The sequence below is a fragment of the Trachypithecus francoisi genome, unplaced genomic scaffold (genome assembly GCF_009764315.1).
Source record: "Trachypithecus francoisi isolate TF-2019V2 unplaced genomic scaffold, Tfra_2.0 Lachesis_group4, whole genome shotgun sequence".
NCBI classification, from domain to species: domain Eukaryota; kingdom Metazoa; phylum Chordata; class Mammalia; order Primates; family Cercopithecidae; genus Trachypithecus; species Trachypithecus francoisi.
The window spans coordinates 74,081,399-74,104,296 of record NW_022681469.1 but is presented as its reverse complement, the minus strand read 5'-3'; the positions used below and the strand labels follow the sequence as shown (position 1 = coordinate 74,104,296).

Below are 22,898 nucleotides of genomic sequence, written 5' to 3'. Positions count from 1 at the left end.
TATGTCATTTAACTTAGTTTGAGGTCATTTGGAGGACGGGCCATTAATTCCCTAAATCTCTAGAGTATTTAATCTGGTATTAAAAGGGAACCATATAAAAAGTATCACTATAAGTTCGTTATACATAATGGATTGTTTAAATGTGTACCCATAGAATGGAAATATAGTAAACAGTGTTTTTTTTTTTTTTTTAGATGGACTCTCGCTCTGTTACCCAGGCTGGAGTGCAGTGGCCTGATCTCAGCTCACTGCAAGCTCCGCCTCCCGGGTTTATGTCATTCTCCTGCCTCAGCCTCCCGAGTAGCTGGGACTACAGGCGACAGCCACCTCGTCCAGCTAGTTTTTTGTATTTTTTAGTAGAGACGGGGTTTCACCATGTTAGCCAGTATGGTCTCGATCTCCTGACCTCGTGATCCGCCCGTCTCAGCCTCCCAAAGTGCTGGGATTACAGGCTTGAGCCACTGCGCCCCGCCGTAAACAGTCTTCTTAATCAGAAATAAACTAGTGTATTACTTGTAAGTGTTTTTCCAACAACACCTGGAATTTGCCTGTAACTGTCACAATGAATCTGGTAACAATGATGAGCAAATTTAGCAGGTTAAGGGGACATAGCAGGTCTGATCTACCAATAAACATCCTACTAGAACAGACTTTTTCTTCCGCCCTCTTCACAATTCCTCTTCTCCCCAATTAGACCAGTGAGTAATGGAGAAGAAGGCTCAACAGCTGGTGATAATGCTATGAAATTGCCTAGGAAAGATTTCAGTGTAGCCAAGTGGCATTGTGCCTATAGTGTCTCCTCCTTCTCCCTAGTCCAATTTTTGTAATGAAGTATTATTATAAAAGTAAGTGCATTCATATTTCAGAGAACAACATAACATTGTACATCTACATGAAAATACTCTGCTAATAATATATTAGCAATTAACCTATTTCCTTGTATTTAAATGATGTTTTCATTTCCAAAACCTTGAAGAAAGATTGTTTCCCTTCCCAATCTTAAAATAACCCGTTCTTCTCTGGATAAATAGTAGTTTAAGATTTTTTTTTTTTTTTTTTTTTTTTTAGATGGAGTTTCACCGTGTCACCAGGCTGGAGTGAAGTGGCCCAATCTCTGCTCACTGCAACCTCGGCCTCCTGGGTTCTAGTGATTCTTCTGCCTCAGCCTATCGAGTAGCTGGGACTACAGGTGCGCGCTGCCACGCCCAGCTAACTTTTTTATTTTTAGTAGAGACGGAGTTTCACCATGTTGGCCAGGATGGTCTCGAGTTTAAGATAATTTTAAGGGAAAAATGTCTACCTAGGCCAACATAGAGGTAGAAAATAACACACTATGGGCTGGGCGCGGTGGCTCAAGCCTGTAATCCCAGCACTTTGGGAGGCCGAGACGGGCGGATCACGAGGTCAGGAGACCGAGACCATCCTGGCTAACACTGTGAAACCCTGTCTCTACTAAAAAATACAAAAAAAAAAAAAAAAAAAAAAAAAACTAGCCGGGAGAGGTGGCGGGCGCCTGTAGTCCCAGCTACTCGGGAGGCTGAGGCAGGAGAATGGCGTGAACCCGGGAGGCGGAGCTTGCAGTGAGCTGAGATCCGGCCACTGCACTCCAGCCCGGGCGACAGACCGAGACTCGGTCTCAAAGAAAAAAAAAAAAAAGAAAGAAAGAAAATAACACACTATGGGTACCTGAGCCTAATGTTTCCTGTGTTTTTATTTTTGCTATTCCGTTCTTTAAGAAACAATACGACTATACAAAGGTTATTTCTTCCTGTATAATCCTGTTTTGTATTTGAGAGCCCAAATTTTATTCTCATCTTCCTTCCCACTCTTTTAGACTAAATATAAAACTTCATTAAGTATTTTTGATGATCATTTTTACATTTTGACAATGTTCTTTGCACAACTTTTCTTCATTTTGGAAAACTTTTAATTACTCTAGGTAATGGCTCTTCACACTTCAGTGTGTGCAGGAATCACTTTAGGAAACTTGTTACAGATATGAGTCCAACCTTAGAGATTCTAATTTAGTAGATCTTGGGTTGGGTTTAGAATTTCATTTTCTCTGTTCCAGGAAGCCCTCTCACATACTTATCAACAAAAGAATCATTTACTGGTGCTTGCTAGCTGTGTGACCCTGACCAAATTACTTGACCTGCCTGTGCCTTAGTTTACAGGGAAATAGGGGCAATAATATTATCTACCTTGTAGATTTGTTGAGAAGATTAAATGGGGATAACGTAGGTAAGGACTTTGTAACGGTGTATAGAACAGAGCAAGCACTTGCACGTGTTAGTTAGTGTTATTAACTCTGTTGTACTTCCAGAATTTCAAACTGTACTTTCTTATATGGCCCTTGCCATATAATATAGGGGAACTTATAGGTACTCTAAAGGAGATAGGTGATATTACCGATACACTTATAGCAGATCATGTGTACATAATTTGGCTCCTTTAATATCATGCATTCCAGATGCTACTGCCCAGCTCTCTTTTTTTTCCAGGGTAAGGTACCGAGTCCGCAGCAGTTGCAGGTGTTGACTGTCAAGGGCAAACCTCTTGCACAGGTTGGCTCTTGTCTGATGGGCAACACTTTTCTTGATGATGCAACACTCTTCCTGACGATGGGAGATTATGCTCCCATCTGACCCCTGAGGTTGACTTGGTGCAAAAGGCTGGCTAATGTGGGGTCCTATCAGCCTAGCCCCCTTGCTTCTGGGCTGAAAAACTTTGTTGTAACTGAGAAACTTTCAGAGCTTTCCATGGGTTTAGAATGATGCTAGACTTCTGAAACCACTTTTTACTAACTTCTCCTCTTGCCCCACCCTTACTCCTTTAGCAGTTTCTCCTGAGAGCTTGCCCTGGAAAAATGTCTTACACAAGAATTCCTGTCTTAGGCTTTGCTTCTAGCAAACCCAACCGAAGACACAGTGGAGTTTTAGAGGCTTTACAAGACAGGTCATACCTTGCATAACTTGTATGTCCTCATTACTTTCTATTGTTCTGTATAGTGCTTGGTATATAGAAGAGATCAGGAAGTATTGACAAAGTCACCTAACCTATGTCATATGCATTTACCTAAACACAGAAAAACATCCAATTTTTCTAACTTCATTTATCGATAAGTGATTTCTTAACTCTAAAATGCTGTGATACACCAAGCTCAATAATATTAAACATTTAAAACACTTTATTTAGAGCAAATATATTATTGGCAGATTCTAGAATTCTTAACAAATTTGATGGCACAGGTCTTATAAAAAAAAAAGGACGAAAATTTTCACTTATTTCATTTTTTTTTTTTTTTTTTTTTTTGTTGAGACGGAGTCTCGCTCTGTCGCCCAGGCTGGAGTGCAGTGGCCAGATCTCAGCTCACTGCAAGCTCCGCCTCCCGGGTTTACGCCATTCTCTCGCCTCAGCCTCCCGAGTAGCTGGGACTACAGGCGCCCGCCATCTCGCCCGGCTAATTTTTTGTATTTTTTTAGTAGAGACGGGGTTTCACCGTGTTAGCCAGGATGGTCTCGATCTCCTGACCTCGTGATCCGCCCATCTTGGCCTCCCAAAGTGCTGGGATTACAGGCTTGAGCCACCGCGCCCGGCCTTATTTTCACTTATTTCAAAGACACAAAGAAAAACAGTGAATATTGTCTGCATGGAGATTCCAAATGTTTAGTGTCATATTGAAGTCAATGGTTCAAATAATTCAAATTTAATATCATCTACTTTACTCCCTATTCCATTTTGCAGATGAGGCAAAAGCATTCCAGGGAGTTTGAATGCCCTAAATTAAACAGTGAGAGGCAGTGGAGCCGAGGTTACAACATAGGTATTTTTCATTCCAGCATGTCTGAACTGACATATTTTTCATTCCAGCACGTATCTCTCAAACTAGTGTAAAGGAGTGGATTTGTTTCTTCATACCCCAGAATTACATAGAAAGTCCAGAGTTGATGACAAATAGCACTAAAGCTGCCACTCATATTCTAAGCTTTCAGGTTGGTCCACCCCTTCACAAAAAAAGTCCTAAGAGACTAGATCAGATTATTGAACCTATTGCCATCCATCCCCACCCAACCTTTAGTCAAAATTTAAGGGGAACACTGAAGACCTGTAGACAGACAAGCTAAGATTGCTGTTACAGCCAGCCTGGGGGAAAGCATACCCTAGATAAGGAGATGTTTGCCCTTTCACTTCTTCCTCCATCCTGCCCTAGCATCAGAATATCTGAGGTCCAATAAAAGGCAAGAGGAGGGCAGGAGTAGGGGAAGAATTTCTGAGTTGTAGCCCATCCATAGATCCCTGGTTCTCAGTGGGGGCAATACTGCCCCCTAGGGGCCCTTATGAAAATACATCAGCTTGTTTGTAACAGTATTCCATAATTTTTGTGGGTATGGATAAGGAATATCAGATATCTTGCATTTTCTGGGATCTTGCAGCATAAGATGAAATTTGGCATGACTGTCAGACATTCCAGACTTCCACATGGGCAAAAGCCATATTTATGGTTATTTGAACCTTGAAACTCACTTCATTTTACATAGAAACAAAATATTTTTTCTGGCTATTATGTACACTTTTTACAATAATGCATATAAATAAAAGGAAGACCATGCACCAATAATTTTTTGTTTCTCTTTCAGAACATCATATCACTCTGTAGCCATGGGCTTGATATATGTGTCAGTCTCTATTCTCAGTTGCTATGTCCATGGTGATTATATACATTAAAAAATTCTAGTTCATTATGTATAGTCATGGTGAATATTTTCATATTGTACTTAGTCTATATAATTTGCTGCTTTTTTGTATTTTATACATATAATTTAGGTACTGTGATGGCTAATACTTAGTGTCAACTTGATTGGATTGAAGGATGCAAAGTATTGCTCCTGAGTGTGTCTGTGAGGGTGTTGCCAAAGGAGATTAACATTTGAGTCAGTGGGCTGGGAGAGGCAGACACACCCTTAATCTGAGCAGCACAATCAAATCAGCTGCCAGTGCAGGCAGATTAAAAGGCAGGCAGAAGAAGGTGAAAAGCCTAGACTGGCTTAGCTTCCCAGCCTACATCTTTCTCCTGTGCTGGATGCTTCCTGCCCTTGAACATCTGACTTCAAGTTCTTTAGTTTTGGGATTCCAGCTGGCTTCTTGCTCCTCAGCTTGCAGAGAGCCTATTGTGGGACTTTGTGATTTTGTCAGTTAATATTCCTTAATAAACTCCCATTTACATATATATATATATATATTTATGATACATATCTCCTATTAGTTCTGTCCCTCTAGAGAACCCTAATACAGGCACCATACTGATGGGTTTGGTGAGTTTCTTTTGAGACAGGATCTCATCTCACTCTGTCACCCAGACTGGAGTGCAGTGTGCAATTACTGCTCACTGCAGTCTTGACCTCCCAGGCCCTAGTGATCCTCCCACCTCACTTCCTGAGTAGCTGGGACTACAGGTGCCACCATGTCCAGATAACTTTTTTTTTTTTTTTAGATAGAGATGGGATCTTGCCATGTTGCCCAGGATGATCTCAAACTCCTGAGATGAAGTGATCCTCCTGCCTCCCTAGATTGGTGGTTTTAAACAGGCCATTATGAAATATTTCTTGTACAAATGAATCTCTGGATTAGATGAAATTCATGGTTATAGAGCCCCAGAAGTGGTAGAGGAAATGTACATTGCCTTGACTTTTCTTGATCTTAAATACTAGAATGAGTTTTTATTAGCCAAGTATGGCCCACAATGATGATATCAGTTTAAATGATTGTTAAAGAGTGACTGCTCATTAGGAAATGTCAGTTCAGCATAGCATAGTTGCTGAAGCAATTTCTGTAAAAACAAATCATTTTTAATGCTTGCATCTCAATACATTGAACATTCTCAGGAAATGTTGTTACATTGACAAAGTGTAAAAAAGAAAGGTAGATATGCTTGGCAATGCAAGCAGATCATGGAGGTCATAAGTAGAGGGGTAGGAAGCTTCCTTACATGCACCACATTTTAGTGTTTGTTAAACACTTTGGGAAGATAGAACTCTATAGAGTAGGTTAAGTGTCTCATGATGTCTTTCAGAGCTTCCATTACCTTTCTTGCTAATTTATTTTAGAATTAAAATGAGCTGAGGTAAAGCTTAAAGGCCACCTGTTTTTTGTTTGTTTTTAGACATTATCCATAAGTGTATTTTTAAGTACAAATACCTGATAAATAAAATATTTAATTTACGAAGGGCTAGATTCGGAAGAAATTATTCAAATTATTTTTAAAACTTATTTGTTTTATAGAGGATTAATTACAGATTATTTGAAATAGCAATGTTGCCAGCACACTTTAATTATTTGATTTATAAACATGTAGTTTGACATGAAACTATATTTATAAACATGTAATTCTGACAATTTTTCAGAAACAAATCCACTGTATTATGCACAATAAGCTTGTAATCATATGGATGTAAACTTACTTATTCTATGCTATTCTTTTTGATCCTGACATTGTACTTGACATTATAAAAAGATAACAGCTAAGAATTTTTATTGAATGCCTATTGTGTGCCAGATATGATTCTAAGTGCTTGAGGCAGAGCAAAGGGAAAAAAAACAGATAAAAACCTTTCCCCTCAACTTACATTCTAGTAAAGGAGACAGACACTCACAAAGGTACAAAAGTAAAATATACCAAATTCTGATTAAGTGCTAAGAAGAAAAATAAAGCAGGAAAGGAATAAGAACAGTGTTAGCAATGTTTCAATTACAGAGAGGATGGCCAAAGGAGCCCTTCCTGTTGACAATGCTACTTGAGTGAAGATCTGAGGGCTATGAGAGTTGGCTTTGTAGGTATCAAAGAGAAAACCATTCCAGAGAACAGCAAGTACAAGGCAACAGTAGACAACTATGAACGTAAGGAGCCCAGTGAATCCAAGGGAGAAGTAGTATATAAAACCAGCGACCATATAGGTCTTACAGGCCACTGTGAAGACTCTTGCTTTGCTCTGAGTGACTTAGGGAAGATTGGAGGATTCTGAGTAACAGAGCGACATTATCTATCATATACTTTAGCAGGGTCAATCTGGCAGCTGTTTGGAGGCTAGCTCATAGTGGGCAATGGTGCAAGCAGAGAAGGGGCAATTGCAGTCAAGGTGAAATATGAAAGTGGCTCAAACCAGTGTGGTGCGAGTGAAGGTGGGGACAAGTACTGAGATGCTAAATACATATTAAAAGCAGAGACATCAGGGTGTGCTGACGGATCAGATGTAGAATGAAAAAAAAAAAAAAGAAAAGAAAAAAATCAAGATGATGCTTTTTTTTTTTTTTTTTTGGCCTGAGCAACCAAAAGAAGGGATTTGCTATTTCCTGAGATCAGAGACTAAAAAGGGAATACTAAGTCTCAGATACTTGCTAGCCATTCATTGAATAGGTGATCTGGAGTTTAGGGAAGAGGCCAGAGTTGGGGGAGAACTATGAGAACAGAGGAGAACACCAAAGTAAACAGCAAAGAGAAGAGAAGAAAGGACTAAACTTTGGAACACTTGAAAGTGAGGGAGAGGAGGTGAAATTTACAAAGGACAGTGAGTTTGCTGTCCTGAGGACTAAATGAGATGATATTAGCTATTTTAGAACATTTATCATGTAATAGACACTCTGATAAATACTCAACATGCAAATGCCTTTATCTCTATGTATCTACTCTTTTTTCCCTCTGTCTTTCTGCCAAGGCCAATAATGTGATAGCAGCTCACATAGTATTCATTTATTAATCAAATATTTGTTCTGTAATTCACATGGGCTAGGCACTCATTTGATTGCTTGAGGTTAAAACAGCAAATTCAGCTTTCTTATCTCTTACTTTGTTTATAACTCCTCAGTATGTATCATATTCCCACCTGAATTTTTATGGTCAAATGAAAGGTAGTTTTTGTTTTGTTTTGTTTTGTTTTGTTTTGTTTTTCCAACTGGTCAGGTTGATCATAAATTTTATCATAGTTGATTTTTTGAAAACCAGTTGCTTTTGTATCTGTTGCTATGTTATTACGTGGATACCATTCTCGCTCAACATGTTAGCTTATTTTCAAGGTGCATGCGACTTATAGACAACCAAATATATTCTATGACAACTCACTTTCTTTCCCAGAACAACTCTATTTCTCTGTTTCCACTGTACCATTTGAGTTTTCAAGACATTTGTAAAGAAGAAGGGTAATGGTAATAGAAAGTCACTTGTTTATTTCACAGATGTTCATGAGAGCCTACTTTCCAGGTCTCATTCTTGGCTCTGTGACACGGTGGTAAATAAGACAGGTAAGCTTTAGACTCTCACAGAACTTATGTAACAGTGAGAGGATCAGACAAGTAAAACGTATTTTTTTATGTGCTTGGTGTACTAAAAGTAGTCCAAGTTCTGTGTGGGGTTAAATGGGAAACAAAGGTAAAAACAAGGAGTTTAGGTAAGAATTTAATGTAATGGTTCCTTAGAAATTGCAGACTTGAACTACATTGGCTGTTGTGGCTATAAAGAGATATGAGCAGATTAAAAATGTGATTTGGTTGTAATTCCAGCACTCTGGGAGGCTGAGGTGGGTAGATCACCTGAGGTCAGGAGTTTGAGACCAGCCTGGCTAATATGGTGAAACCCCATCTCTACTAAAAATACAAAACTTAGCTGGGCGTGATGGTGGGCCCCTGTAATCCCCGCTGCTTGGGAGGCTGAGGCAGAAGAATCGCTTGAACCAAGAAGGCAGAGGTTGCAGTGAGCTGAGATTGTGCCGTTGCACTACAGCCTGGAAAACAAGAGCGAAATTCCGTATTTAAAAAAAAAAAAAAAAGATTTGGAGGTAGAATTGAAAGGACTGCCGATGAATTGTGTTAAGCAGTGGTAGCTCTCAAGAATGACTCCAGAGATTTTGCCTTGAGAATCTAAGTAGAAGGGTCATTTACAGAAAGGAGGAAGACTGGAGATATATAATAAAGACTTCAGTTTAGGACATAAAATGTTCGAGTTTCTGTTACACACTCAAGTGGAGATACTAAATAGATACGAATGTTTGAAATTTTGAGGAAAGATCAAGACTACACACAAATACATGTATATGTATATGCATGTGTAAATGTGTGTGCAAGGTTTATATGTATATGTATTTGACATGACATAAGAAAATAATATAGTTAGAAACGAATTCTCAGGGTTGAGCCTTGAGTCACCTAGCCTTTAATGGTTAGCCACAAAAGGACAGATTGATTGAGAAGGAGAAGTCAACAAAGTAGGAAATAAACAAAAGAATGTGGTATCATGAAGACTGAGAGAAAACATTTAAAGAATGAAGGAGTATTTGTAATTGTCAAATAATAAAAAGAATTTAGATAAGATGTTGATGGAAAATGTGATGTTGCGTGATTTTAAGGACAGTTGCTTTGGGTGTCATGTATTGAGAGGTCTAGTAGCATGTGTCAAGGTTGCACTTGACAATAGCACTTCCTGTTCTTTCTCTTCCCAAAAGGAAGTTTAATTGGAGTGATCTGGGAAAAACAGAAGATGAGGAAGTGGAGGGAGATAGTAGAGGTAAAATTTCGGATAAATTTGCCTAGAAAATGGAGCAGTGAAGTGGGAACACTGATAAGAGAAGGATATAGAGTCAAATATAAATTTTAACTTTGGGTTGAAAAGTCAGAGATAAAGCATTCCCAATGGAAATTATTGAAATCTGGGTGTCTTTCCCAAAGAGTAAAAGGGGACAGAGCTGATGCTGTTGAAGACAGAAAGGAGTAAAGTCATTGAGAAAACAGGAGAAAAAAGGATGAAGAGCAGTAGACAAGGGGTTGGTCTCTGATAGGTCCTGAACAATACTTCCATTGTAAGAGAAAGGAAGACCAAAGATACCTGAGATTCAGTTGGCCAATAGAAACAACTCACCCTTCCCTGGCTGGTTCAGAATATGTAGTCGAGGTTAACATATTCAACTCTCTTCTAAAGTAAACTTTTCAGCTCTACTCAGTTTTTCCTCAGTTAATAATCAATAAGAGAAAAAACATAGTGAGAGTCCTAGGAGATGTGTGTTTCTTTCAAACTTCAGCTATTGCCTCTTCTTGCCTCAAGTAGCAGATTGTCTCTCATGTGTGATTTAAGATACAAAAGCTTTTCAACATAAGCCAAAAAAAAATGAGCACTTGGAGGGCATATGGTATAACTAATGTATAACTAACATGGGATTTTGGCCATGTTATAAAAAGACAATATATTTGAAAGAAAAGATGTCTTTACATTTGAAAGGTCAAGGTCCATTACTTTCTGCTAAATATAACCGTGAAAATGAGGACTTTAGTGATTAAATTTCTCAATCCTCTAATCTGATTATCAATTTTGGCAGATGTTCTTCTTAGAGCATTATGGCAATGTATTTAAATTGTAGCTATCGTTTGCCCTATGAATGAATGATGAACTTTATGTTTTCATAGAAAAGAAAACTGATATAGCGCTGTCCAGGTACTGAACCAGGGTTATGAAAATATATATATAACAAGGTTGACTTTGACCTTTGTTAATGTGGAAAAAATGAATGTATATACAGTCAATGAGACCAGGGGATCAGGATTTAGACTGCCTGTGCTAACTGAATAGCTTTGGGAAAGTCACATATCTATCAAAATGTTCAGCTTTCTCATTGCAGAGTAGGGAGAGTATCGTATCTCCCTCAAGTGGTTATTGTGTGGGATTTAATTAGCTAATAAATTCAAGGCACAATGCAAAGTTTCACTGTTATGTCCACTAGTATTGTGATTGCCAAGGAGATTTCCACATGATTTCCTTCCACAGGGAGAATTCCACAGGGATTAGGGGAACATTTCTCTTCCTTTCTCCATTCTTGATGTGCCAGGAGCTTAGTAACCCAGGCTAGAATTTTGGCTAGATGGTGAGACTGCACTGAGTTGAGAAGTCTTGGATAAAAATCATCTAAAATTTGCCATAATCTTCTGGATGCCATACACTGTTAAGGATGTAGCGATCTGAGTGAGATTAAAGATGGTCTGCGTTGTGAGTAGACATAATGACACTCGAGGGAATATACATCCAGGAAGCAGAGAAAAGGGGTTTCTGAGAGTCTGCTCCTCTGGAAGAAGGCAATACTTTGTTAGAACCACAGCACCTAAAACAGCCAACCAAAACAAATAGATTAAGGAATGAGTCTCTGTATTGCATAGGCCTAGAAGATATAGTGTCAAGTATGCTTGCATATTGTGGATTTTATTTGGAATTGAGTTTTGCTTACATTTTATTTACTTCCTCCTCTATAATCCTATACAATCTAGTACATATTTTTGATGTTGCACTAAGAACATTGTAATGTAATTGGGTTATATAGTGTTCATTCGTCTACCCTATTATGCTATGAGGTCCCTCATATTTGTATCCCAGATGTCTAGCATAAAGTTTGTCATACTTCAAACATTTAATCAGCTCCCTTTAAAGTAGATTAATGAAGGAATGAACACAGTAAGAGACAATTATAAATTCTCATTATCTCTTTCTTTCTAGGGAGAAGTGGATTCATAAAATTAGGCACAGAGTATACCCCATCCTTTCATGTGGCTTCATCTTATTATAGAACACTCTCAAATGCACTCTGTGCCTGACAGAGGGTGCGTTAGAGTAAATGTTTCTTACATGGGCCAGCTAGTTAGAAAAATACCTAGTTGGTGAAGGAGTTGCTTAAACTTTAGCAAAACCCTCATGATCATTTATTGCTCAGAAGAGATTAACTGCTTTTCTTAGCATATGTGTAAACTCCTTATTAGTGCCAGCTGGACTCATTTCAAGTTTTATTTTGGCAGGGCTTAAACTAAGAGGCAGCAAAAACTGCATTTATTTATTAAGGAGTTACCAGTGTAACTCCTTAAATAACTATGTTACCTAATATGTATCTCCAAATCACTGGGCTCGACTAATTCTCACCATTCACTCATAAGCCTGACACGCTACCTCTCTCTAAGGTGTCTGAAAGAGAGGAAGACCATCTGCCACAATCCCTTTCTTAAATTCTTGGTTCACCTATCAAGACTGCAGGGCTCTCAGAGGATATAGCATCATATTCAAGGCATGGGAGGGGCTAAACAGTTCAAAATCAACTTCATTTGTTGTGAGGTCCAAGGGTGTGGTGGTGAGAAAGATCAGAGGCAGCAATCTGACACATGCAGAGGTGCTCCTGGACTCACTGTAGCTTTTGCATTTTTAAATTCTGGTATTTCGTATTCTACTTTAAGGTCTTGGTATGATAGAAAGAACTTAGGCTTAGGTGCGACAGAAAGAATATAGGACTAAGAATCCAAAACTGTGGATTCTAGTCTCAGGTCTGCCAACAACCGTGGCAGGTAAACACCACAGATACTTAACCTTTCCAGGTCTCAGTTCACACTTCTGTAAAGTGAACACACTTATAGTTCCATTCAGCATTCAGAGTATAACAACTCCATGCCTTATTGTTACAGAACTTCGGACTCTTTTGAGCCTTTGTCTTTAGCCACAGACAATTTAATTATCAATTGGTGTAGCAATGATAAATCAATCTGGATGACTGTTTTTCCCAGTTATCTCTAGCCTTGCACTTCCTGTTGACTTTCGACAAAGGAATTACTTTCCTCAGCCTTGTGGCAGCATTTTGGCCTAGACACTGGGTTAAGGAGATTCAAGTGCTATGACATCCCTTTGGAGGCTGATTGTGGTGGTCACGTTGCTCCTTCCAAAATATTCTAAGTGTAAATTCGGTAACATCAAAGTAGTCTCCAGGAAATTTAGATTACCCTTATATTGGAAGATGTCTTTTTCATGGATATAAAAACACTCAATTATTCTGCAATTAAGAGAAATACTTTTTTTTCTTTTTTATAATAACCTGGCTTAGTAATCTCAAACTTCTGCCAATTCTATTTGTTTAATACTCCTCCATCCGTGGTCATAGAGGTTTTAAGGATGCACCCTGTTTGGCATAGTAAAGGAGACAGAAACCAGCATTTCTAGAGCATCTCTCGGGACTGATTCCAACCTGCATCTACAGACCACACCACAGAAGGGTGAGAGGCCCGTTTTTGCCCCCCCTCTCATTTCCACTACATGCCTTATACAGCAGCCCCGAGTGGGCTGAGGATTCTGCTCTGAGAACTCCTTGAAGCTCATTTCCCTAGAAGAGACTACCAGGAAGTCTGACAACTTCGCGAACAGAGAGGTGACCTGTGAGCTTAGTTAAGAGAAGAGCTGACAGGAGCAAGGCCATGGGCTTTAATTCTATAAAGCCAGTTCAAGTTGCTCTGTTTCCTGATGGGAGTTTGATGCTCCATCTCGTAATTGTGTGCCAAGGCTCTCAATGGGTAGTAGGATACGGGATGATCTGCACGAAGTTTGTGCCACTGTGTGAGGGGCTAAAACAATATCTTTGAATGCATAGGCATTTTCCATTTAATCCTCATAACACATCTGTGAGGTAGAGTTATTATGTCTATTAGAAAAGGAAACTGAGGCTCAGACAGTTTTAAGTGACTTGTCCAATGTAGCAAGGAATAAAATCCAGGTATCCTCTGAATTCCAACTCTATTTTTCCATGGCACCATGCAATTTCCCAAAATGTCTGTCTTGATTCAAAAGGGCTAATCTTGTTTTTTTTTTTTTTTTTTTTTTTTTTTTTTAAAGTCAGATTCAGAGTTTCACTCTGTCATCCAGGCTGGAGTGCCATGGCACGACCACAGTTCACTGCAAATTCAAACTCCTGGGCTTAACCAATCCTTCCATCTCAACCTCCCATATAGCTGGGGCTACAGGTATACACAACCATGCCCAGCTAAGTTAAAAAAAATTTTTTGTAGAGATGGAATCATGCTGTGTTGTCCAGGTTTGTCTCTGACTCCTGGCCTCAAGCGATCCTCCTGTCTCAGCCTACCAAAGTGTTGGGATTACTAGCAGGAGCCATTGTGTCCAGTGGTTCATTTTTTTGTATGAGCAAAAGATGATCAAAAAGTGTCCAGCAGTTGAGAACAAAGAGAAATTACAGAAGAGAGTGCTGCATGAAAACTGAGTATCAGCCCTTAAATTTTATTTTAGTCTGGTTTAAAGATATATTTAATTTTATTCAGAAGATAGAAATAGGTAAGTTTGAAGTTGAGTTAACTTTTCTCCTGAATATGATTCTCAGTAAATGAGTGGTAAATTCCCTCTCCTAATAATATTTTGAAGGAACTGGGAGGGTCTAATCTGACTTTACTCTGAATGTGTCATTCCAAAACTGGCTGTCTGTCTCAGTGGTTGGTGCATTAGAGCCAGCTCACACAGATTTTGGCTATGGGGAGCTCTGGCTCTTGGAGATCTTTTCCCACCTCAGCATTCAGTGATTCTGCAGTGGCAGCTTGAAACTGACCTTAGTGAGAGCATTTACCTCCAGAAATCAGTGAACTATACAAACCATCTCCCTCCCATTTTATTTTTTCCCTACTGGAGAGGTGATAATTAAACATTTACCCTTATAGTTTCAACTATCATTCTTAATCATAGATATCTGCTAATCAAAGCTGACAGCATTTCCAGATCAGGCTGGTTTTCCTAGGACTGTGACCTTGTAACATGACATCAGAATGACTGAAAACTGGCACAAGGATATAATGTGCAAAATATCTCAGATTATTAACCCACTTTGAGCAAGTGTATCCTATACTTTTCAGGGCTTCCTGGAAACTTGAAAGAGAGCTTCTATAAACTGCCCCCAGTATCCTCAGAAGTCAAGAATAATTATTTACTTGAGAATGTTGAAAAGAACAAGAGAAAAGGGGAAGGGAAGACACGTATATTAAAATGTATTCAAAAATATCTTTAACATTTTATGTAAAATTTCACTGTAGGTAATGGTTTGTATTTAAAAAAAAAGTAGGTCACAAGCTAATATGTCAAAGGAACAGGGAACTTTAATGGATGTACTAACATTAGGAAACGTGTGGCAAGACACTGATCTGGTCAAATCTTCAGAACTCCCCAAGGCTATCTCTCTGGACTGCTATGTTTCATCTCAGAAAACATAGCTACATACAAAAACATAGCTCCATACATGCTTGGTTGGGGTGTAAAATGGTACAATCATTCTGAAAAAATTGTTCGGCAGTGTCTAATATTTCTAAGTATTTTATCCAAGAGTAATAAAAATTGCAGGTCCACACAAAGCAGCTTTATTCATAAGAGCCCCCAAACAAACTAGAAACAACACAAATTCCAGTAATAAGACATTTGTGATATATTAGAATATTACTCAATGATTTAAAGGAACAGACTATTGATACACACAGCAACATATTTATACATTGTGGGATATACATACGTTTTGTAAATTCATACCTCGGACTATGAAGGAATTAAAAGAAACAGATTATTAATGCAATGACCTGGGTGTAGCTCAAAAACAGGAGGTGTGAGAAAGAAATACTACACAGTGAATACTTTATAATTACATTTATATGAAATTTAAGAATAGGTAAAACTAATCTATGGTAATAGAAATGAGAAGAGTGGTTGTCCCTGGCCTGAGGATGGAAGGATTGATTTGGGAAAAAGTCTGCAGGAGCTTTTTGGGGTGATGGAAATGTTCTAATTATTTCTTCTTCTTCTCCTTCTCCTCCTTCTTCTTCTTCTTCCTCCTCCTTTCTCCTTCTTTCTTCCTTCCCCTTCCCCCTTCCCCCCTCCCCCTCTCCCTTCCCCTTCCCCTTCTCTTCCTAAGACAGAGTTCCACTCTGCCGCCCAGACTAGAGTAGAGTGGCGCCATCTGGGCTCACTGTAGCCTCCACTTCCTGGATTCAAGCCATTCTCCCACCTCAGCCTCCTGAGGAGATGGGACTAGGGGCGCCCGCCACCACGCCAGGCTAATTTTTTGTTTTTAATAGAGACGAGGTTTCACCATGTTGGCCAGGCTGGTCTCAAACTCCTGATTTCAGGTGATCCACCTGCCTTGGCCTCCCAAAGTGCTGGGAATACAGGCGCGAACCACCGCACCCCGCCGAAATGTTCTAATTCTTTATTGGTGGTTATACAGTTGTCAAAATTTACTAAACTGTCCACCTACGATATATTATAAGCCTGTATTAAATGCAAATTCGAACTCGGTCGACATCTGTGTGTATAAGTATAAATATACACTTATTTACGTTTCTAATCTAATCTGAAGGTCTATTGCAACGAATCCCGCTCCGCTCTGACCCAAGAATTCCGCACTTTCTCTCCACCAGTCCTTCAAATACCTGGACTTCATGCCTTCAAGAAGTGGATTCAGGCTTCTTTACAGCACGGTCACCAGCAGGTCATTCCCGTCTAGCTTGCCGATTTCCCATCACTGACACAAACCCTCCTTCAGGGCGTCCCCGTCTGGACTACAGGAGAAAGTTTGGGAGGCAGGTTCAACTTTTCAACTTGGCGGGGAATTCCTCTCCCTCTTACACAGTTTGTAGTGCGGGGGCGGCGGGGTGACAGCCCCAGTGCATGAATCAGCCACCCCTCAGGCTCCGCCCTGGGGGGGTCGGCCGGACGCTCGCCCCGCATAAAGCGGGCACCCGGGCCGCCTGGAGCAGAACGCCGCGCACCTCCTCCCGCCAGGCGCTTTCTCGGACACCTTGCCCGGCGGGCCACTGGACCCCCTGCACCATGGACCCCGCTCGCCCCCTGGGGCTGTCGATTCTGCTGCTGCTCCTGACGGAGGCTGCACTGGGCGATGCGACTCAGGAGCCAACAGGTATCTGGCTGCTCCGGGAGCCTCTCTCCCCAACTGGCGGAGAGAGCGCAGCGGGCCATGGGGCCCCGTGCACCCGCCCTCCAAGCCTCGCTTTCTTCAGGTCCCTGCCGCGAGCTCCGCGGGCAGGGGGGGCTCGCTGCCAAGTTTGCACTTTCTCTGCAGAGGCCCCTCCGCTCGGAAGGGGACAGAACTCCCCGGGATTCTCCTTCCTCCTAGGAGCTACGCCTGACCACTTTCCCTGTCTTTTGCTCTCCTTCTGCCCCTTCTTCAGGAAATAACGCGGAGATCTGTCTCCTGCCCCTAGACTACGGACCCTGCCGGGCCCTACTTCCCCGTTACTACTACGACAGGTACACGCAGAGCTGCCGCCAGTTCTTGTACGGGGGCTGCGAGGGCAACGCCAACAATTTCTACACCTGGGAGGCCTGCGACGAGGCTTGCTGGCGGATAGAAAGTAAGTGCCCCGGGCGCACCCAGGACTCCTGCGCTCCTTGCGCCGGCGGCTGGTAGCAACTTCGCCAGTTTCCCACGTCTCGGTTTCTACAGGAAGCTGTAGCCTGGGTTTTCTCAAGTGTTAAGCAAACCTCATGGTTTTCAGTTTCTCAAAAATAATCACGCATTTACAACCACTAATACATTTTCTGTCTCCCAGCTGACATTGATCATAATTCAGTGCCTATGCGGACTCAGGGAAAGATTTGTTCCTTCACCATAGGGTATAATAAATGCAAGAGAATAACGTGTTAGGTGCAACATAAGTGCTTCTCTGTGTTTTTCTTTAGTTCCAAACCTATGATTTTTATCTCTCCTACAGTACATCATTTCCTCCTGTCGATTATCCATCAATCTGAAATACTTTTAGTGGATTTTATTATTAAAGTGTGACTTAGCTCATTATATAACTCTACTTTTGTCCTGATACCCAAACATGTGTTGGATTACTTGCGGGATATGGTGGAGATTCATAATACTGTTATATTTTACTTTATTTTTAATTTTTAGATTATATCTGTTAAGGCCTGTAAGAGAACATGGGGCTTTGTGATTCAAGGAACTGAGCCAGGGGAAAATGCATATTCATGTGAATAAGCTTTGATTAACTGCATATGTACAATCAGAGAACACCCAGAGAAAACAGAGTGTCTTTCTACGGAACTTGAAAGATACATCACAGCTGAGTCAGCTCTGAATACACTGTTAGAAAAAAGAAAGAAAAAAGTAAATATCTGGATTCATGGGAGTATTCTGGGGATTTACTTTCCCAACACTAATACGACTTCTCTCCCCCCATAAAATGTTGCTGAATATACAGTGAAGTTTTGAAAGTAATAAGAAGGCTACTTTGACTAACATTGTTCTATTACTCTCTTTTTCCTAGAAGTTCCCAAAGTTTGCCGGCTGCAAGTGAGCGTGGACGACCAGTGTGAGGGGTCCACAGAAAAGTATTTCTTTAATCTAAGTTCCATGACATGTGAAAAATTCTCGTCTGGTGGGTGTCACCGGAACCGGATTGAGAACAGGTTTCCAGATGAAGTTACTTGTATGGGCTTCTGTGCACCAAAGAAAAGTAAATACGATTTTTATGGTACTTCTATTTCACTTTTAAAAAAAGACATTTGAGTGGAAAAAACTCAATTTGATGCGAAATTAACATAGTGTGCATTCTTATGATTTCACATTACTTGACAAGTTAATTACTTTTCAAACTCTTAGGACTGGAAAGTGACAAAGCCATGATTCAAATTTTTGCTTTCTGCTTCTTCTGATTTGTTGTTGTTGTTGTTGTTTTTGAGACGGAGTCTCGCTCTTTCGCCCAGGCTGGAGTGCAGTGGCACAGTCTCGACTCTCTACAACCTCTGCCTTCCGGGTTCAAGTGATATCCTGCCTCAGCCTCCTGAGTAGCTGGAACTACATACAGATGCCCACCACCATGCCTGGCTATATATATATTTTTTTCTTTTTCTTTCTTCCTTCCTTCCTTTCTTTCTTCCTTCCTTTCTTTCTTTCTTTCTTTCTTTCTTTCTTTCTTTCTTTCTTTCTTTCTTTCTTTCTTTCTTTCTCTCTCTCTCTCTCTCTCTCTCTCTTTCTTTCTTTCTTTCTTTCTTTCTTTCTTTCTTTTTTGTATTTTTAGTAGAGAGGGGGTGTCACCGTGTTAGACAGGATGGTCTCGATCTCTTGACCTTGTGATCTGCCTGCCTCGGCCTCCCAAAGTGCTGGGATTACAGGTGTGAGCCACCGCGCCTGGCCCTGAATTGTTTCTTTAGAACTATTTCTCATCTACTCAATTTACACATAAAAGATTAAAGTATTCATTAATGAATGTTATGACCTCAGATTTGTACAGAATCAGTTATACATGTGAGATAGTGGCATATATGCAGAATTAACATGGTGAAACTCGAAAATTTATTTATAAAGTTTTCAGTTAGATTTCTGTATTCTTTAGTAATTGCAAATTGCAGCACAAACATCTCTGCACTTTTCTGTCCTATCCATTTGTTACCTCTCCCACCACCACACCTGAATCATTGAAATGATGGTCTCTTGAGTAGTAGTTAATATTTGCAGAGGGAGACAATACAGATATTTCCCCCAGACACAGAGATTTTTGAAAAGTTCAACAAACAAGGAAAACTTGATTTGGCAGAGAATTTGATAAAGCTTTATGGCTATACTGTGTTGAATATGCAAACTCTTGAGTTAATGTGGTGATGGTTGCTGTGGATGTTCTCTTGTTTGTGTAGATATAAATGTTTTGCTCCAGTGGTTACCTGGGAATTAGTATGCATATATTCTTGATTAATAATGGAATGAGAGCTGTTAAAAACATTAAAGCAAAACCACCAACATGACAAAATGTACCAAATCATGCCACATATTGTCCTTGAAACTTACCCCAGTTTTACCTAACCATATCTGGTATTTGGGTTTAACTTCTTTTTACATTTAAAGGATACAAAGATGTAGCTTCAGAAGAAATTCTATCCAGTTTACAAAAATTTAGAATTACCAAAATATAGCATGTAAGCTTACCTGCAATTTGAAGCACATCTTTTTAAAGGTTTAGTATGATATTTTGGATTCAGACTGAGGCTTCTATGGGATTAGATTTTCTTCAGTTACTTCAATAATCACCATACTTTAAAAATTCTGGTATTATAACATTTCTATTTTTCTTCTCTTTTTTATAAAGGTCCATCATTTTGCTACAGTCCAAAAGATGAGGGACTGTGCTCTGCCAATGTGACTCGCTATTATTTTAATCCAAGATACAAAACCTGTGATGCTTTCACCTATACTGGCTGTGGAGGGAATGACAATAACTTTGTTAGCAGGGAGGATTGCAGACATGCATGTGCAAAAGGTAGTGAATGTTTTCTTATTCTACCTTTAGATAAACTTTATAAATAACTTATCAGCAAAATTGTATTTTTATTTATCCATTTTACTAATAGCAAATTGCCATTTCTAGACTACTTCTACATAAGTATCTCCACAGTGTTAATCAGTTTTGTCAAAATGCTTTTACTGGCTAGCTGCAGTAGACAGTAGCCATATTTTCATATCTTAAAGGTAAAATATTATTAACTGAGCGTATAATAAGTTTTGACTTCACAGTCCTTAAAAACAAGATGAAATGAGCTCAATAACTGTGTCAGAAATAGTGATTTATAGTGAGCCTACAGACTGGAGATGTATGATTTTCATTGTTGTTTTATTGATTGTAGCTTTGAGAAGGAAAAAGAAGATGCCAAAGCTTCGCTTTGCCAGTAGAATCCGGAAAATTCGGAAGAAGCAATTTTAAACATTCTTAATATGTCATCTTGTGAATGCTTATTTGCCTTTATGGTTATATCTGAAGAATAATATGACAGCATGAGGAAACAAATCATTAGTGATTTATTCACCAGTTTTTATTGATACAAGTCACTTTGTAAAAAATTTATATATTTTTTATACATAACTAGCTGCTATTCAAATGTGAGTCTACCATTTTTAATTTATGGTTCAACTGTTTGTGAGACTGAATTCTTGCAATGCATAAGATATAAAAGCAAATATGACTCACTCATTTCTTGGGGTTGTAGTCCTGATTTCAGAAGAGGATAATAACTGAAACAACATAAGACAACATAATCATGTGTTTTTTAAGATATTTGAGAATATAAAGGACTAGCAAATAAAACTCATTTTGCTTTAAAAGTTGGATTATATTTTAGGCCCAAGAAGATGAAGTTGCACATTTACCAACACTTTAAAAATATTACTCCCATTTTATTGTGTTAGATTGCAGTACAGTGAGTGAATAAGGGGATTTAATTAAAAGATCATAACTTTCTTGACTGATTTAAAAAGCTGATCAATTTATTAAAGCCAGAAATGTTCTCCTCTGGGAAAACAATTTCTATCTATTTATCTACCAATCCCCACTCACATGTATATATTTGTGTTTACATATAGATAGATGGAAGGGTTTTCCTGGTGTTACATTATTTCCTAAGACATAGTGGGTTGGAGACCACTAACGTTATAAAAAACCAAGGAAAGTAAAGTTTTTCAAATGTTTGTACTGTTTAAGGTGTTTATTTATATAAACCATGCATGAATTTAATAATTTAAATTTAACCAGTAAAATATCATTGATTAAATGTGGTCATTCCAATGAAACAGGTTTTTTCTTTCTCTGTAATATAATAAAACAATTTTTCAAAATTCTTACATTTTCATGGCAAGATTAACATATTTAAAAGTATACCCCTTATTTGGCAGAATTACAAATGCATTTACCTTTTGCTTGAACAATCTTTCATTTAAAAATTTATCCCAGTTATTTTTGACAAATAGGTATATGCCTGAGAACTTTGAATGATGCTGAAAACTAGAAGCAAACCAGGTACTCATCAATTGGGGACTGGTTGAAGATTTTATGGGTGAGGAGTTAGCAAAATATCTATATATGCATATCTTTGAACTCCCAGGATACATAAGAAATACAGGGCCTAGAACAGCATGAATAAACATATATACAAACATCACAGAAGATACTAAAGATATTAAAAATGTTTACCTGTAAAGGGATGGAGGGAACAGAGGGGTGGACAGTTGTGGAGATAATATTTATGTAAATATACCTGTTACATGGTTTTGATCTTGGACCATGTAAGTATTTGACATAATTCATAATCAAAATTAAATAAAAAAGAAAAAGCATTTCTTTTTTTTTTTTTTTTTTTTGAGACGGAGTCTCGCTCTGTCGCCCAGGCTGGAGTGCAGTGGCCGGATCTCAGCTCACTGCAAGCTCCGCCTCCCGGGTTCACGCCATTCTCCTGCCTCAGCCTCCCGAGTAGCTGGGACTACAGGCGCCCGCCACCTCGCCCGGCTAGTTTTTTTGTATTTTTTAGTAGAGACGGGGTTTCACCATGTTAGCCAGGATGGTCTCGATCTCCTGACCTCGTGATCCGCCCGTCTCGGCCTCCCAAAGTGCTGGGATTACAGGCTTGAGCCACCGCGCCCGGCCGAAAAAGCATTTCTTTAAACATTCAAACCCAACTGAATACCAAATAGTAGCATAACTACACAAAGGATATATACTTATTTTCAATGACTTCAAAAATTAATATGAGAATATCATTTGGGAAATATAAAGGTCAAAAAATTCTGAAGACATCTCAAAATGCATTTTAAAATTTATTATTACTTTTTATTTGAATAGTTTTGGAGTTACAAGTGGTTTTTATTACATGGATAAATTATATTGCAGTGAATTCTGAGATTTTAGTGCACTCTGAAGATGCATTTAGTAGTCTCATTATTAATAGTAATACTGGTGTTATTTTGAATCTATTGTATCTAGAATACTATGCTGTAAGAAAACAAGTAATTACATTTCTTTAGAAGTCAGGATTTTCAGCGTTAAGAGAAAATGAGATACAAGTATACAATGAAAGAAATTAAGTAAAAATCTTTGACTTAAATTGGAGTTAGAAATAGTCATATAAATTAATAACTGATTTTCTCTATCAAAAAATCTGTATTTCCCACTTTTCCATTGAAAAGTCCTTGAAGTAATGACAACTCAGTAGTAGTTACAATTACCATCCAGACTGTGGTCTCTCCATACTCTTACCCACTAAAAAGAACCAGTGCTCTTAGGAGAAGAGC

General features: G+C 39.1%; 1 protein-coding gene across 1 annotated transcript; it reads left to right on the top strand.

Annotated features, from left to right (window-relative positions):
- The first annotated feature begins 16,336 nt into the window (after positions 1-16,336).
- TFPI2 (tissue factor pathway inhibitor 2) lies at positions 16,337-21,302 on the top strand. Its single transcript, XM_033192182.1, has 5 exons — positions 16,337-16,736; positions 17,008-17,190; positions 18,115-18,303; positions 19,930-20,100; positions 20,465-21,302. The coding sequence occupies exons 1-5, from the start codon at positions 16,487-16,489 to the stop codon at positions 20,539-20,541; spliced, it is 870 nt and encodes a 289-aa protein (XP_033048073.1). The 5' UTR covers positions 16,337-16,486; the 3' UTR covers positions 20,542-21,302.
- Positions 21,303-22,898: the final 1,596 nt, after the last annotated feature.

Bases quoted from the DNA above. Each gene is read 5' to 3' on its own strand.
- TFPI2 (XM_033192182.1), top strand. From the start codon at position 16,487: ATGAATCAGCCACCCCTCAGGCTCCGCCCTGGGGGGGTCGGCCGGACG. The intron at 16,737-17,007 runs GTATCTGGCTGC...CCCCTTCTTCAG, and splicing joins TGCGACTCAGGAGCCAACAG to GAAATAACGCGGAGATCTGT. The intron at 18,304-19,929 runs GTAAATACGATT...TTTTTTATAAAG, and splicing joins CTTCTGTGCACCAAAGAAAA to GTCCATCATTTTGCTACAGT.